This window comes from Lagenorhynchus albirostris, chromosome 1, assembly GCF_949774975.1.
Source record: "Lagenorhynchus albirostris chromosome 1, mLagAlb1.1, whole genome shotgun sequence".
Taxonomy (NCBI): Eukaryota; Metazoa; Chordata; class Mammalia; order Artiodactyla; family Delphinidae; genus Lagenorhynchus; species Lagenorhynchus albirostris.
In genome coordinates, this window is record NC_083095.1 from 161402425 (window position 1) to 161416920 (window position 14496).

General features: G+C 39.0%; 1 protein-coding gene across 3 annotated transcripts in view; it reads right to left on the reverse strand.

Moving 5' to 3' along the window:
• EFL1 (elongation factor like GTPase 1) overlaps positions 1-14496 on the reverse strand; it is a 137718-nt gene that overhangs the window by 83674 nt on the left and 39548 nt on the right. For all 3 annotated transcript variants that reach the window (XR_009542073.1, XM_060157417.1, XM_060157408.1), the window contains 2 exons: positions 14307-14473; positions 2997-3135 (listed from right to left, as the gene is read on the reverse strand). Coding sequence is in view for 2 of the 3 variants with exons in the window: in XM_060157417.1 (XP_060013400.1) it covers positions 2997-3135; positions 14307-14473 (306 nt within the window). In the remaining variant the exon portion in view is untranslated. The remainder of the gene's footprint in view (positions 1-2996; positions 3136-14306; positions 14474-14496) is intronic.

Genomic DNA, 14496 nt, shown 5'->3' on the forward strand with positions numbered 1-14496 from the left:
AAAGCCTGAGGGAACCCTGGAGATAATCTAGTTCAGGACTTTTTCAACCAGTGGTATACTGACATAAACCAGGGAAGATTTTCATGACAAAAGTACTAAAAATTTGTATCTTACTCCATCCTCACTGAAATGTCAACCTGCCATAATATAATGGCAATTTTAAACTTGAATTTTGTTTGTACTTTATTTTTACATTTGTATGCATGTATTTTACAAACAAGATGTACAAAATATGATTTTGTTTATATTTTACAGCTACAGCAATAAAATGTATCCATACGATGCTATTTAATGTTCTGTCCTTAAAGTTTAGAATATATGATAAATATAACAAAAGAAGCCCTGGGAGTCCATAAATAGTCTTCTAAGAAAAAGAAATTAAAGCAGCTGTTCTATTTTTACTATTAGAAATGTTGGTAAAAATTACTCTAGTCCAAATCATGTGGCAAAACTGAGGACCAGAAAGGTTATACAGTTGGCCTGAGGCCATATAACTAGTTAGTGGCAAAACTATGAACCAGAATTTTGGTATACTCATGTTCTCTAGTCAGGCATGGGGCTCCATTAGATTTGGATTAATAGAAGGAAAACAATTACTATCTGCTTCAATTCAGAAGGTAAGTCAACGTGGTTGGCTGGATTCCAACCCCTTCAATGTTACATTTATAATCATTCTGGAAGACTATCTTCCTTCTTAATGTAAAGAAACAGAACTTTAATGAAGGGGCCTCAGGCAACACCAGGGCAATGTGGAGGAAATGTGGCTGACAGTATGGACTGGCTATTCAAAAGCCATTCACAACCCCAATATCCCTTGCCTTAGTTGTAGAGACTATAAGAGACTCACTCCTTGGCCTCCACTGCAGCTAGGGGTGATCATATGACAAAATTACAAAGAAATGAGGATATATACATTGGTCACTAAGAGGGCATTTCTTCCCAAATAAAAACATCAGTGCTATGAGAAGGTCTTTGGCCCTTGTGCCCTCTTCCTGCCAGGAATGTTGATGTGATTCCTGGAGATGCAGGAGCCATCTTGGTTCCATGGGGACAAAAGCCACACGCTGAGGATTGCAAACAGGCAAAGACAAGGAACCTGGCTCCTTGATGACATAGGAGGACCATTCCATCAGCCCTCAACTCTCTGTCCTCTATCTTAAACTTCCTACTGAGTGAAGTTTAAGACTATGCAGTTGGTTTTTTGGTTACCTGCAGCTAAATACAATCCTAATTCTTAAACAAAATAAATCTGGCTTTTCTCCTTAATCCATTTTGTCCCAAAGTTGGGTGTCCATCTATGTTATTTTTTTATCACTGAATTTGGTAAATGAAGGTTTAATCACCTCCACCACCCTAGCTCGTAGCACCACCCCAAAATGTTTTTTTTTTTTTTTTGCGGTACGCGGGCCTCTCACTGTTGTGGCCTCTCCCGTTGTGGAGCACAGGCCCCGGACACGCAGGCTCAGCGGCCATGGCTCACGGGCCCAGCCGCTCTGTGGCATGTGGGATCTTCCCGGACCGGGGCACGAACCCGTGTCCCCTGCATCGGCAGGCGGACTCTCAACCACCGCGCCACCAGGGAAGCCCCTCAAAATGTTTTAAAAGATCAGTAAAAGAGAATGAGGCATGTCTCTTTTCTCCAAGACGAAGACAGTTTTAACTTGTAGTAGGTCTCCTGTAGCAGATGGCAGCGTTAAGGGCTGCCTTAGGAGGCAGATGAAAGAGAGATGGTTTCCCTACTTATAACCTAGCTGACCTCAGTCCTGAACAGCATATGGAAATCTAGAAACAGAAAGAAGGAAACCAGAACTATTGCATGTCAAGTTCCTGGGGAAAGAGCACAAACAATGAGCCTTAACTGGAGGGGATATTATAAAAACCATTCACTCAACCCTTTATTCAATACCTTTTCTTTCACTTGAACATTGTGTTAAGAGATCTTCCACCTCACCTTCCATTTAAGAAACAAAATTAATTGAATCAAGAGAAATACAGTAATCCCAAGGAAGGCTTATAAACAAAACTAGGGTGTTTTCCATTCATCTTCCCATGTCCTTCCTGATAAAATATTTTTCTGGCTACGGAAGCTCATAAAGTTATATCAATTGTTAAGGTTCAATAGCATTTTCCAAAGGGGTGAAAAGAATGGGTAATACTGATGAGAAGCTAGGAATTCTACTAATTTCATACCAAAAGCACAAAACAACAACAAAAAAGGAATGAAAAAATTTAAGAAAGAATGTGTCTCAGCAAGGGAGCGTCAAAATGCTTTGGCATATTTCCTGGACTGAAGTGGACAAAATCCAGCTGTTCTGGACCAGTAGTCTAGATCATTTCTCTAAAACATAAAAAGAATCCCCAGCCCAAGCAATCACCCAATAAATAGCTCTATAGCTGACAAGGACCCTAAGGGTTCAGAATGGGATACAACATTCCACAACACACTCAGGTTCCTGTGATGATCCAAGGGAAATTCCTTAGGCTAAGTCTTTAGGATTGCACTAAGGACCTTAAAATGTGAATTCTGCACACAAAGAGCAGAAGCCAAGCAAGTAATAAACATTATGGAGATAAGGAGGAGTACTTACGGATATATAATATAAAGCAACATTCAATGGATAAAAAATATTGCGAGAAAATAGACCTCTACATCAGAATAGTTTCCGATAATTTAGAACCAGAAGTGTCTTGTTCATCTAGACTGACTTTAATGTGAGCAGGAATTCTCCTTCTTGCTCCCAAACAAATAGAACCCCAGCTTAGGACAGAGCATTCACAGATTACTTTTTTTAAAGTAGAACTACCATAATTTACAGCAAGCTATTGTTATGCATGCTAATTACTCAAATCCACTAAGTTAAAGCCTAAGGACACTGGACAAAAATAAACAAACCAAAAACGAGGTCAAAGCCATTTCCTTTGAAGACTTCACTTAGTTTGTATGACGGGTAATCTCTCAGAATGGACTACAGATATAATAGATAGCACCACCCTACCTAGCACATTTCCTGGAGGTACCTTCTCTAGATCTTCCAGTTCCCTTCCCATCAGAAGATACAGGTTTTCCAGGGTACAGCATGCCATGTGGGGGACCGGGGGAAGGTCATCTAATGGAGCTGAGAAGCCTAATGGCACCTAGGCAAAAAAATAAAATAAATAAAGGAAGATAAGTTAGAAGGCATCAAATGAAAAGATTAGTTAATACCTACAAAGTTACTTTATTCAAAAGTAAGATATAGGGCAGTCATATTGCATGTAAACCTGAAACATGTAAATCTGAAACGGCATGATACAAAAATAAGTCTCAGTTTATGAATAAATTCTGAAATAGTGAAACCTCTCAAATATTCAAAAATTGTCAAGAATTCCACATAATCATAAGCTTTATGGCTAAGTAATATAAATTCTGTTGTGACCTGGTAGCACCACATTAACTAACAAACAAAAATCCCCATAGCCCTTTGCTAGTATTTACATGAATCATGTCAAACACCAGTTCTGGTGACCACTATGCTATTATTTCAACGCTCATTATTACTATTACCACTTAAAATCGTAATAATATTATTATAATGTCATGTCAATTATAATCTTATTATAACATCCTTTAAGCATTCAACAAGGGCTGGTGCTAATACTGAGCAAGATGAAAATGAGTAACTCTGGAAGAGCAGTTAGATGTAATAAACACGCCATGTAATGGCCAAACAACTGCTATTGATATTATACCCTACACTGTTCATCTGGAAGAGAGCATGCTGTGAAATATTAGGGACTCATGAGAAGACACAGCACACTCACATGCAAAGATATGCTACAGGGATAAGAGATGTATGAACTCCCCCTACATCACATTTATTCTTATGGAGATACTGTCTCAAATTATTCAAGATATTGTCTCGAATTATTCAGTGACCTCCATATAAATGCAAGTGCCCTGAAAGCATTTCAATCAAAGAACCAACTTATCTTTGATACCGAAAGGCCCAAGGCACTGTGTCAGTGCCAGGAGGAGAATAAACCGTCCGAGACATAACATGTACAAAGATAATTACCACTGCAAACCAGAGTGAGTGACACAAAAGCAGTACAGGCAAGTAAATTCATGACATCTCAGAGGAGGGAGAAGATAATGTGTTAGGGTAGACCTGGAAACTTCATGAAAATGATGACCTTTCAGGCGCCTGATACATTTAAATGTACATGTTCTGACTCAGGGACAACTCTGTAGGGGAGCTCTAAAGATGGGGTGGAAGAAATTTAAAATACAAGGATCAAATTGGAAGAAACAGAACTATTCATAGACAGTATGATCATTCACTTAAAGCAAACTACAGATAAATTATAATTACTAAGACAATTTAGCAAGATGGCCACAGACCCATATATAAAACTTAATTAACTGTATGTCTATAAATCAGCAACAGAAAAAATATATATTTTTAAAACAGTATCTTTTACAATATCAACAAAATATAAGAGAGCTAGGAATTAGTAACAAAAGTGATTAAAGATTTTTATAGAGTAAATGATAAAACTTTAATAAAAACATTTTAAATGACCTAAATAAGTGAAGAGCTATACCTAATACATTCATGGATAGAAAGATTCAGCATTGCAAAATGTTGACTAGTGCCATACATGTACTGATTTAAATCAATACCAAAGTCTCCACAGGACTTTTCATGGAACCTGACAAGATGACTGTAAAGTTTATAGAGAAGAGTAGAGAGTTAGGAATAAACGAGATACAAAGAAAAAAAAGGTAGAGGAATTTGGCCTTTTAGATGTCAAAACATGTAGAAAAGAAGACAACACTGAATAGAGACAGTGACAGACAAACAGAAAAGATGAAGTCCAATACTCCAGAAACAGACCAATGTACATGTGAAATTTGATTTATTACAGAATTGACAAAGAGGATTAGTGGGTAAAGATAGAATTATTCAATTAATGGTGTTGGAACAACTGGTTATTTGTATGCGGACAAAAATCAAATTGGATCCCTTCTTCATACCATATATAATACAAACACTGACTTAAACATTTAAACATGAAAGGCAAACATTAAACTTTAGAAGAAAACAGAAAATTTTGTGTCTTCAGTGTAGTCATAATTTTAATTTTCTTAAACAAGTTACAAAAAATAAAACCCATAATGGGAAAGACTGATGAATTCAACTACGTTAAAATTAAGAACTACTGTCTACTGAAAGACACTAAATAAGAAGTGTGACAAGTCCCAAACTGAAGAAGGAATTTGCAAAACTTAAAAATGACAAGGAATTAGTATTCAGAATACACAGAAAAATATACAAAATTAATATACAGAATATATAAAAGCCAATATTAAAAAGTATATATTGTACAACAGAAAATTATGCAAATGACCCAAAGAGATACCTTCATAAGAGAAAACAAAAATGACCACTAAACATGTTAAAAGAGTAATAAGGAAAATGTACATTGAAACCATAACAAAACACCATATCATACCCATCTGATTAGCAAAAATTAGAAGTCTGACAATACCAAATTTTGGAGAGGACGCGGAATAACTGGCACTGTTAAACACTGCTGCTGGGAGTGTAGGTCAGAACTACTTTGGAAGACAATTTGGAATTATCCAGTTAAGCTGAAGATACACACAGGCAATTCCACTATGGGCATATTACCTTGAATTTTTTGCAAATATGCACAAGGAAGATGTACAAAAATATTCAATGTAGCATTGTTTCGATTAGCACAAAAGGAAAGCAGCCGAAATACATATTGAAAGGAAAATGGATAAATATTTCTATAATGAAATACAATGCAGCAGTGAACAATAAATGAACTACAAGATAAGCATCAACATAAATTTACCTCACAATGTTAAGTTAAAAAGCAAACTGGAGAATAACTACAGTAAGATTCCATTTAAACAAAGTACACAAACAGGATATTCTTTAGTAATGCACACAAAGGTTGTAAAACTATAGGGAAAAGCAACAGAAGGATGGAGCAGACAGACTAAAGGCGGTCCTCCTATGATCCCTGCCTCCTGGTGTTCACCTCCTTGTGCAATCCCTTCCCCCTCAGTGTGAGTGGGGCCTGTGACTTGCTTCTCACCAAGGGAATATATGGCAAAGGTGATGGGATGTCACTCCCACGATGACCTCAGGTCACACAAGACTCTGTCTTGCCAGTAAATTCACTGTACAGTCTCCTCTCGGGCCTGACGAAGTAAGCATCCAGGCTGGAAGAGGCCACATGACAGGAAACTGCAGGGAGCCTCTAGGAGCTGACAGCAGCCAAAAGAATCTGGGGCCCTCAGGCTCACAGTTACAAGGATATGAATCCTGCCAACAACCTAAGGAAGTCTGGAGGCAGATACTTCCCCAGCTAAGCCTCCAGATGAGAATACAACTCAGTCAACACTCTCACTGCAGCTTTGTGAGACCCTAAGCAGGACTAGATAAGCTGTACTTGGAATCCTAATCCACAGAAACTGTGAGATGAGAGAGCAGAAGCAAGAGGACTACAATTCTGCAGCCTGTGGAAGGAAAACCACGTTCACAGAAAGATAGACAAAATGTAAAGGCAGAGAACTTTGTACCACATGAAGGAACAAGATAAAACCCCAGAAAAACGACTAAATGAAGTGGAGATAGTCAACCTTCTAGAAAAAGAATTCAGAATAATGATAGTGAAGACAATCCAGGACCTCAGAAAAAGAATGGAGGCAAAGATCGAAAAGATGCAAGAAATGTTTAACAAAGACCAGGAAGAACTAAAGAACAAACAGAGATGAACAATACAATAACTGAAATGAAAAATACATGAGAAGGAATCAATAGCAGAATAACCAAGGTGGAAGAACAGATAAGTGACCTGGAAGACAGAATGGTGGAATTCACTGCTGTGGAACAGAATAAAGAAAAAAGAACGAAAAGAACTGAAGACAGCCTAAGAGACCTCTGGGACAACATTAAACACAACAACATTCACATTATAGGCGTCCCAGAAGGAGAAGAGACAGAAAAAGGACCTGAGAAAATATTTGAAGAGATTATAGTCGAAAACTTCCCAACATGGGAAAGCAAATAGCCACCCAAGTCCAGGGAGCGCGGAGACTCCCAGGCAGGATAAACCCAAGGATAAACATGCTGAGATACATAGTAATCAAAGTGACAAAAATTAAACACAAAGAAAAGTTACTGAAAGCAACAAGGGAAAAATGACAAATAGCATACAAGGGAACTCCGTAAGGTTAACAGGTGATTTCTCAGCAGAAACTCTATGAGCCAGAAGGGAGTGCCATGACATATTTAAAGTGACGAAAGGGAAGAACCTACAACCAAGATTACTCTACCCGGCAAGGATCTCATTCAGATTCGATGGAGAAATCAAAAGCTTTACAGACAAGCAAAAGCTAAGAGAATTCAGCACCACCAAACCAGCTCTACAACAAATGCTGAAGCAACTTCTCTAAGTGGGAAACACAACAGAAGAAAAGGACCTACAAACACAAACCCATAACAATTAAGAAAATGGTCATAGGAACATACATATCGATGATTACCTTAAATGTGATTAAATGCTCCAACCAAAAGACACAGGCTTGCTGAATGGATACAAAAAAAAGACCCATATATATGCTGTCTACAAGAGACCCACTTCAGACGTAGGGACACATACAGACTGAAAGTGAGGGGATGGAAAAAGATATTCCACGCAAAAGGAAATCAAAAGAACGCTGGAGTAGCAATATTCATATCAGATAAAATAGACTTTAAAATAAAGAATGTTACAAGAGATGAGGAAGGACACTACATAACGATCAAGGGATCAATCCAAGAAGAAGATATAACAATTATAAATATATATGCACCTAACACAGGAACACCTCAATACATAAGGCAACTGCTAACAGCTATAAAAGAGGAAATCAACAGTAACATAATACTGGGGGACTTTAACACCTCACTTACACCAATGGACAGATCATCCAAACAGGAAATTAATAAGGAAACACATGTTTTAAATGACACAACAGACCAGACAGATTTAATTGATATTTATAGGACATTCCATCCAAAAACAGCAGATTACACTTTCTTCTCAAGTGCACATGGAACAATCTCCAGGATAGATCACATCTTGGGTCACAAATCAAGCCTCAATAAATTTAAAAAAATTGAGATCATATCAAGCATCTTTGCTGACCACAACACTATGAGATTAGAAATCAATTACAGGGAAGAAAACGTAAAAAACACAACACATGGAGGAGAAACAGTACGTTACTAAATAACCAAGAGATCACTGAAGAAATCAAAGAGGAAATTAAAAAATACCTAGAGACAAATGCCAATGAAAACACGATGATCCAAAACCTATGGGATGCAGCAAAAGCAGTTCTAAGACGGAAGTTTATAGCTATACAAGCCTACCTCAAGAAACTAGAAAATTCTCAAGTAAACAATCTAACCTGACACCTAAAGGAACTAGAGAAAGAAGAACAAACAAAACCCAAAGTGAGCAGAAGGAAAGAAATCATAAAGATCAGAGCAGAAATAAATGAAATAGAAACAAAGAAAACAATAGCAAAGATCAATAGAACTAAAAGCTGGTTCTTTGAGAAGATAAACAAAATTGATAAACCATTAGCCAGACTCATCAAGAAAAAGAAGGAGAGGACTCAAATCAATAAAATTAGAAATTAAAAAGGAGAAGTTACAACAGACACTGCAGAAATACAAAGCATCCTAAGAGACTACTACGAGCAACTGTTTGCCAATAAAATGGACAACCTGGAAGAAATGGACAAAGTCTTAGAAAGCTATAACCTTTGAAGACTGAACCAGAAAGAAATAGAAAATATGAACAGACCAATCACAAGCAATGAAATTAAAACTGTGATTAAAAATCTTCCAACAGGGCTTCCCTGGTGGCGCAGTGGTTGAGAGTCTGCTTGCCGATGCAGGGGACATGGGTTCGTGCCCCGGTCCGGGAGGATCCCACGTGCCACGGAGCGGCTGGACCCGTGAGCCATGGCCGCTGAGCCTGCGCGTCCGGAGCCTGTGCTCCGCAACGGGAGAGGCCACGGCAGTGAGAGGCCCGCGTACTGTTAAAAAAAAAAAAAAAAAAAAAAAAAAATCTTCCAACAAACAAATGTCCAGGACCAGATGGCTTCACAGGTGAATTCTATCAAACATTTATAGACAATCTAACACCCATCCTTCTCAAACTCTTCCAAAAAATTGCAGACGAAGGAACGCTCCCAAACTCATTCTAGGAGGCCACCATCACCTGATACCAAAACCAGACAAAGATACTACAAAAAAAGAAAATTACAGACCAATATCACTGATGAATATAGATGTAAAACTTCTCAACAAAATACGAGCAGACAGAATGCAACAACACATTAAAAGGATCATACACCATGATCAAGTGGGATTGATCCCAGGGATGCAAGGATTTTTCAATACACACAAATCAATCAATGTGATACACCATCTTTAACAATATCTTAAAAACCATGTGATCATCTCAATAGATGCAGAAAAGCTTCTGACAAAATTCACCACCCATTTATGATAAAAATTCTCCAGAAAGTGTGCATAGAGGGAACCTACCTCAACATAATAAAGGCCATATACGACAAACCCACAGCAAACATCATTCTCAATGGTGAAAAACTGAAAGCATTTCCTCTAAGATCAGGAACAAGACAAGGATTTCACTCTCGCCACTATTATTCGTTTTGGAAGTCCTACCCACGGCAATCAGAGAAAAAGAAGAAATGAAAGGAGTACAAATTGGAAAAGAAGAAGTAAAACTGTCACTGTTTGCAGATGACATGATACTATACATAGAGAATCCTAAAGATGCCACCAGAAAACTACTAGAGCTAATCAGCGAATTTGGTAAAGTTGCAGGATACAAAATTAATGCACAGAAATCTCTTGCATTCCTAGAATAAAATACCTAGGAATAAACCTACCTAGGGAGACAAAAGACCTGTATGCAGAAAACTATAAGACACTGATGAAAGAAATTAAAGATGATACCAACAGATGGAGAGATATACCATATTCTTGGATTGGAAGAATCAATATTTTGAAAATGACTATACTACCCAAAGCAATCTACAGATTCAATGCAATCCCTATCAAATGACCAATGGCATTTTTTACAGAACTAGAACAAACAATCTTGTGGATTGTGTGGAGACACAAAAGACCCCAAATAGCCAAAGTAGTCTTGAGGGAAAAAACGGAGATGGAGGAATCAGATTCCCTGAATTCAGACTATACTACAAAGCTACAGTAATCAAGACAGTATGGTACTGGCACAAAAACAGAAATATAGATCAATGGAACAGGACAGAAAGCCCAGAGATAAACCCACGCACCTATGGTCAACTAATCTATGACAAACGAGGCAAGGATATACAATGGAGAAAAGACATTCTCTTCAATAAGTGGTGCTGGGAAAACTGGACAGCTACATGTAAAAGAATGAAAGTAGAACACTCCCTAAGACCATACACAAAAACAGACTCAAAATGGATTAGAGACCTAACTGTAAGACCAGACACTCTAAAACTCTTAGAGGAAAACATAGGAAGAACACTCTTTGACATAAATCACAGCAAGATCTTTTTTGATCCACCTCCTAGAGTAATGGAAATAAAAACAAAAATAAACAAATGAGACCTAATGAAAATGAACAGCTTTTGCAAAGCAAAGGAAACTACAAACAAGATGAAAAGACAACCCTCAGAATGGGAGAACATATTTGTAAACGAAGCAACTGACAAAGGATTAATCTCCAAAATATACAAGCAGCTCATGCAGCTTAATATCAAAAAAACGAACAACCCAATCCAAAAATGGGCAGAAGGCCGAGATAGATATTTCTCCAAAGAAGACATACAGATGGCCAAGAAGCACATGAAAAGCTGCTCAACATCACTGATTATTAGAGAAATGCAAATCAAAACTACAATGAGGTATCACCTCACACCGATCAGAATGGCCATCATTAGAAAATCTACAAACAACAAATGCTGGAGAGGGTGTGGAGAAAAGGGAACCCTCTTGCACTGTTGGTGGGAATGTAAATTGATACAGCCACTATGGAGAACAGTATGGAGGTTCCTTAAAAACTCAGAACAGAATTACCGTATGTCCCAGCGATCCCACTACTGTGCATATACCCAGATAAAACCATAATTCAAAACCACGCATGCACCCCAATATTCATTGCAGCACTATTTACAATAGCCAGGTCATGGAAGCAACCTAAATGCCCATCGACAGACGAATGGATAAAGAAGAAGTGGTACATATACACAATGAAATATTACTCAGCCATAAAAAGGAATGAAACTGGGTCATCTGTAGAGACGTGGATGGATCTAGTGACTGTCATACAGAGCGAAGTAAGTCAAACAGAAAAACAAATATCGTATATTAAAGCATATATGTGGAACCTAGAAAAATGGTACAGATGAACTGGTTTGCAGGGCAGAAATAGAGACACAGATGTAGACACGTATGAACACCAAGGGGGACAAAGTGGCTGGGGTGGTGGGGGGTGGTGGTGGTGGGATGAATTGGGAGATTGGGATTGACATGTATACACTAATAAGTATAAAATGGATAACTAATAAGAACCTGCTGTATAAAAAAATAGATAAAATAAAATTCAAAAAGAAATAAACTTAAGGTTGATGTTTAAAAAAAAATGCAGAGTCTGATTCAGCAGGTCTGGGGTGGGGCCTGAGATTCTGTATTTCTAACAAGCTCCCAGGTGATGACAACATTCCTAGTTCATGTGAGTAGCAAACATGAATAGGTCTGTGTAGACAGGAGGCTGGAAAACAGGTAAGGGATACATCACACAAAAGCCACACTGAGGAGTTTGGGCTTTCTCCTTAGTGCATTGGGGAGACACTGAAGAACTTTAAGTAGGAAAGGGATACATCATATCTGCAGTTTAAAAAATGACTCTGGGGCTTCCCTGGTAGCGCAGTGGTTGAGCGTCCGCATGACGATGCAGGGGACGCGGGTTCGTGCCCAGGTCCGGGAAGATCCCACATGCCGCGGAGCGGCTGGGCCCGTGAGCCATGGCCACTGAGCCTGTGCGTCCAGAGCCTGTGCTCCACAACGGGAGAGGCCACAACGGTGAGAGGCCCGTGTACCGCAAAAAAAAAAAAAAGACTCTGGTTACCGAGTACGTGTGTGTATGTGTTTGGGGGAAGTGTGTGTGTGCGCAGCACATTTCTGCTCCAGAGACATAGTAATGTCCAGCCCTAGAGAAGTCACCTATAAATTCTTGGTCAGATGTGAACAGAAGCAGCAGCCAGGTGGGGAAGCAGAATGGTAGGCAGTGGTTCTGAAACTTGAACAGGCAAGGAAATCACCAGGAAGGATTATTAAAACAGATTCCTGGGTCTAACCCCCCAGAATGCCTTCTTCAGTAGATCTGGAGCAGCGCCTGAGAATCTGCACTTCTAACAAGTTCACAGGAGATGCCGGTACTGCTGGTCTTGTCTTGGGATCACACTTTGAGAACCACTGGTGTAGTGGAAAAAGCACAGGCTTTGGGGGCCATACAGATATGAATTCAAAGCCCTGACCCACCACTTCCTAGCTGTGTGGCTTTGGCCAAGTTTTTTAAACTCTTTGAGTCTCCGGTTTCTCATTTGTAAAAAGAAAATAGTAAAATAATACTAAACTCATGGCAGGATGGTTGAGTGATGATGGTGGTAAGGATTAAGTAAAGTACACAGAGTGTGTGCTTGATAAGGCAGAGTGGCTTTGCTGTGGGCTGCACTGGAAGGCAGGATCAATTAAAAAACGAAAACAAAACTGTGAGATGAGAAAACATGTATTGTTTTAAGCTGCTGAATTTGTGGTCATCTGTAACATGCAGCGATAGAAAAAAATAATACAAAGGATAAACACAAAATTCCAGGAAGGGATATGTCTGAAATACTCACTTTTTTTTTTTTAGGTAGCTGAAATTAGGTTTTACGGGGATCCAGTGACTGAAATAAGGAGTCATTTGTGCTGTCAATTCATTTTATCATTCCTGCTTTAGTCATCTGACACATAAGCAGTTGATTTCAATCCTGAGCCCCACAAGAGCAAAGATACACTACGTACAGAAGATAAACTGGAGTGCTCGTGGAATTTCTAATGCCCAATAAATCAGTGTTTCACTAAATAACAATTTCTTACTCCTCTTGACAGTTTAGAGAGTAAAAAAGGAAAAAAATTAACCAAGAGCACCCTTTCTGATAAATAACAAACTATCAATTATGTGTAAACCAAGATAGTAAGATGATCATCGATGGATTTTTATATATGCCATCACAGCACTTTCTCCCTCCCATAAAACCTAACCCTATACACACCAACTGCTGCGCTCCTTCTTGCTAAATCCAAACATGTTACAGACTAGCACGAACTGCTTAGCCACCACTCAGCACTGCAATGTCCAAGGATCAGACTGCTAAAACTGATGGAATTAGCATTCAAAGCAAGGCAGCTGACGGCACAGACTTCCGTCAACTGCCATCTTCCTCTCTCTCATTCATACAGCAGCTCCCCTGGTTAACCTGCAAGGAGAGGAGCACGTGCTTTTCTGCTCGTGACGCTGCACGTCTTAGAAGCTTCTAACTTACTGCTTCTTGCTGATCCTGACTGGCTCCCTGGACCTCTGGCATTCATCCTATGACCTTTATCATTTATTTACTACATATATACCTTGTTTATGTCCAAAAATGTTCTGACGGCTCTAGCTTGTGGTTTCTTACTTGCCCTTTGGCTCAGACATATTTAGATGCTCGCTGTTCACTGACTTTCAGACCCTCCTGATCAATTTCTGGGATCTGCCTGCCAAGAAACTGTTGCCTATCACCTGCTCACTGCCCATGCCTTTGGCCTGTACCACCTAGTTTTTGGATCTTTATATTTCTTGAACATCTGCTATTGACCTGGCTCCAACACATGACATCTGTTCTTACCAGTTCCTTCCTCTAGCCTTGAGCAGAAAAGCCTTATAATTAACTAAATAAGGTTTGAAAACTTGGTTCACATACTGGTTTAATTTCCTAAGTGCTACTAAGCGAGACAGATTTACCAAATGTTACTGAATTAACACAAGAGGAAGTACATGGATTCACCTGAATGTGCCTTTCTAGAGACAAAATAAATCTACTAATAAGGTAATCACCAATCTCAACCAATCTGACAAAGTATCAGAACCCTGAAACAATAAACTAACGTTTTACTTCCAATTCTTACCCGCTGCAAAAACTCAAGAGGACTGTATTTGGGCCCCAAGACGAAAATTTTCTTTCCTCTTCGAGCCACGCCACTGAATACTCGAGCAAATGCAATAAAAGGCTCTCGGTCATTTCCCTCCTGGGGCACAGGTTTAGGGGTCTCACTCTCCACCTCTTGCTCATCACCTGCCAGAAGCCAAAGGATAATG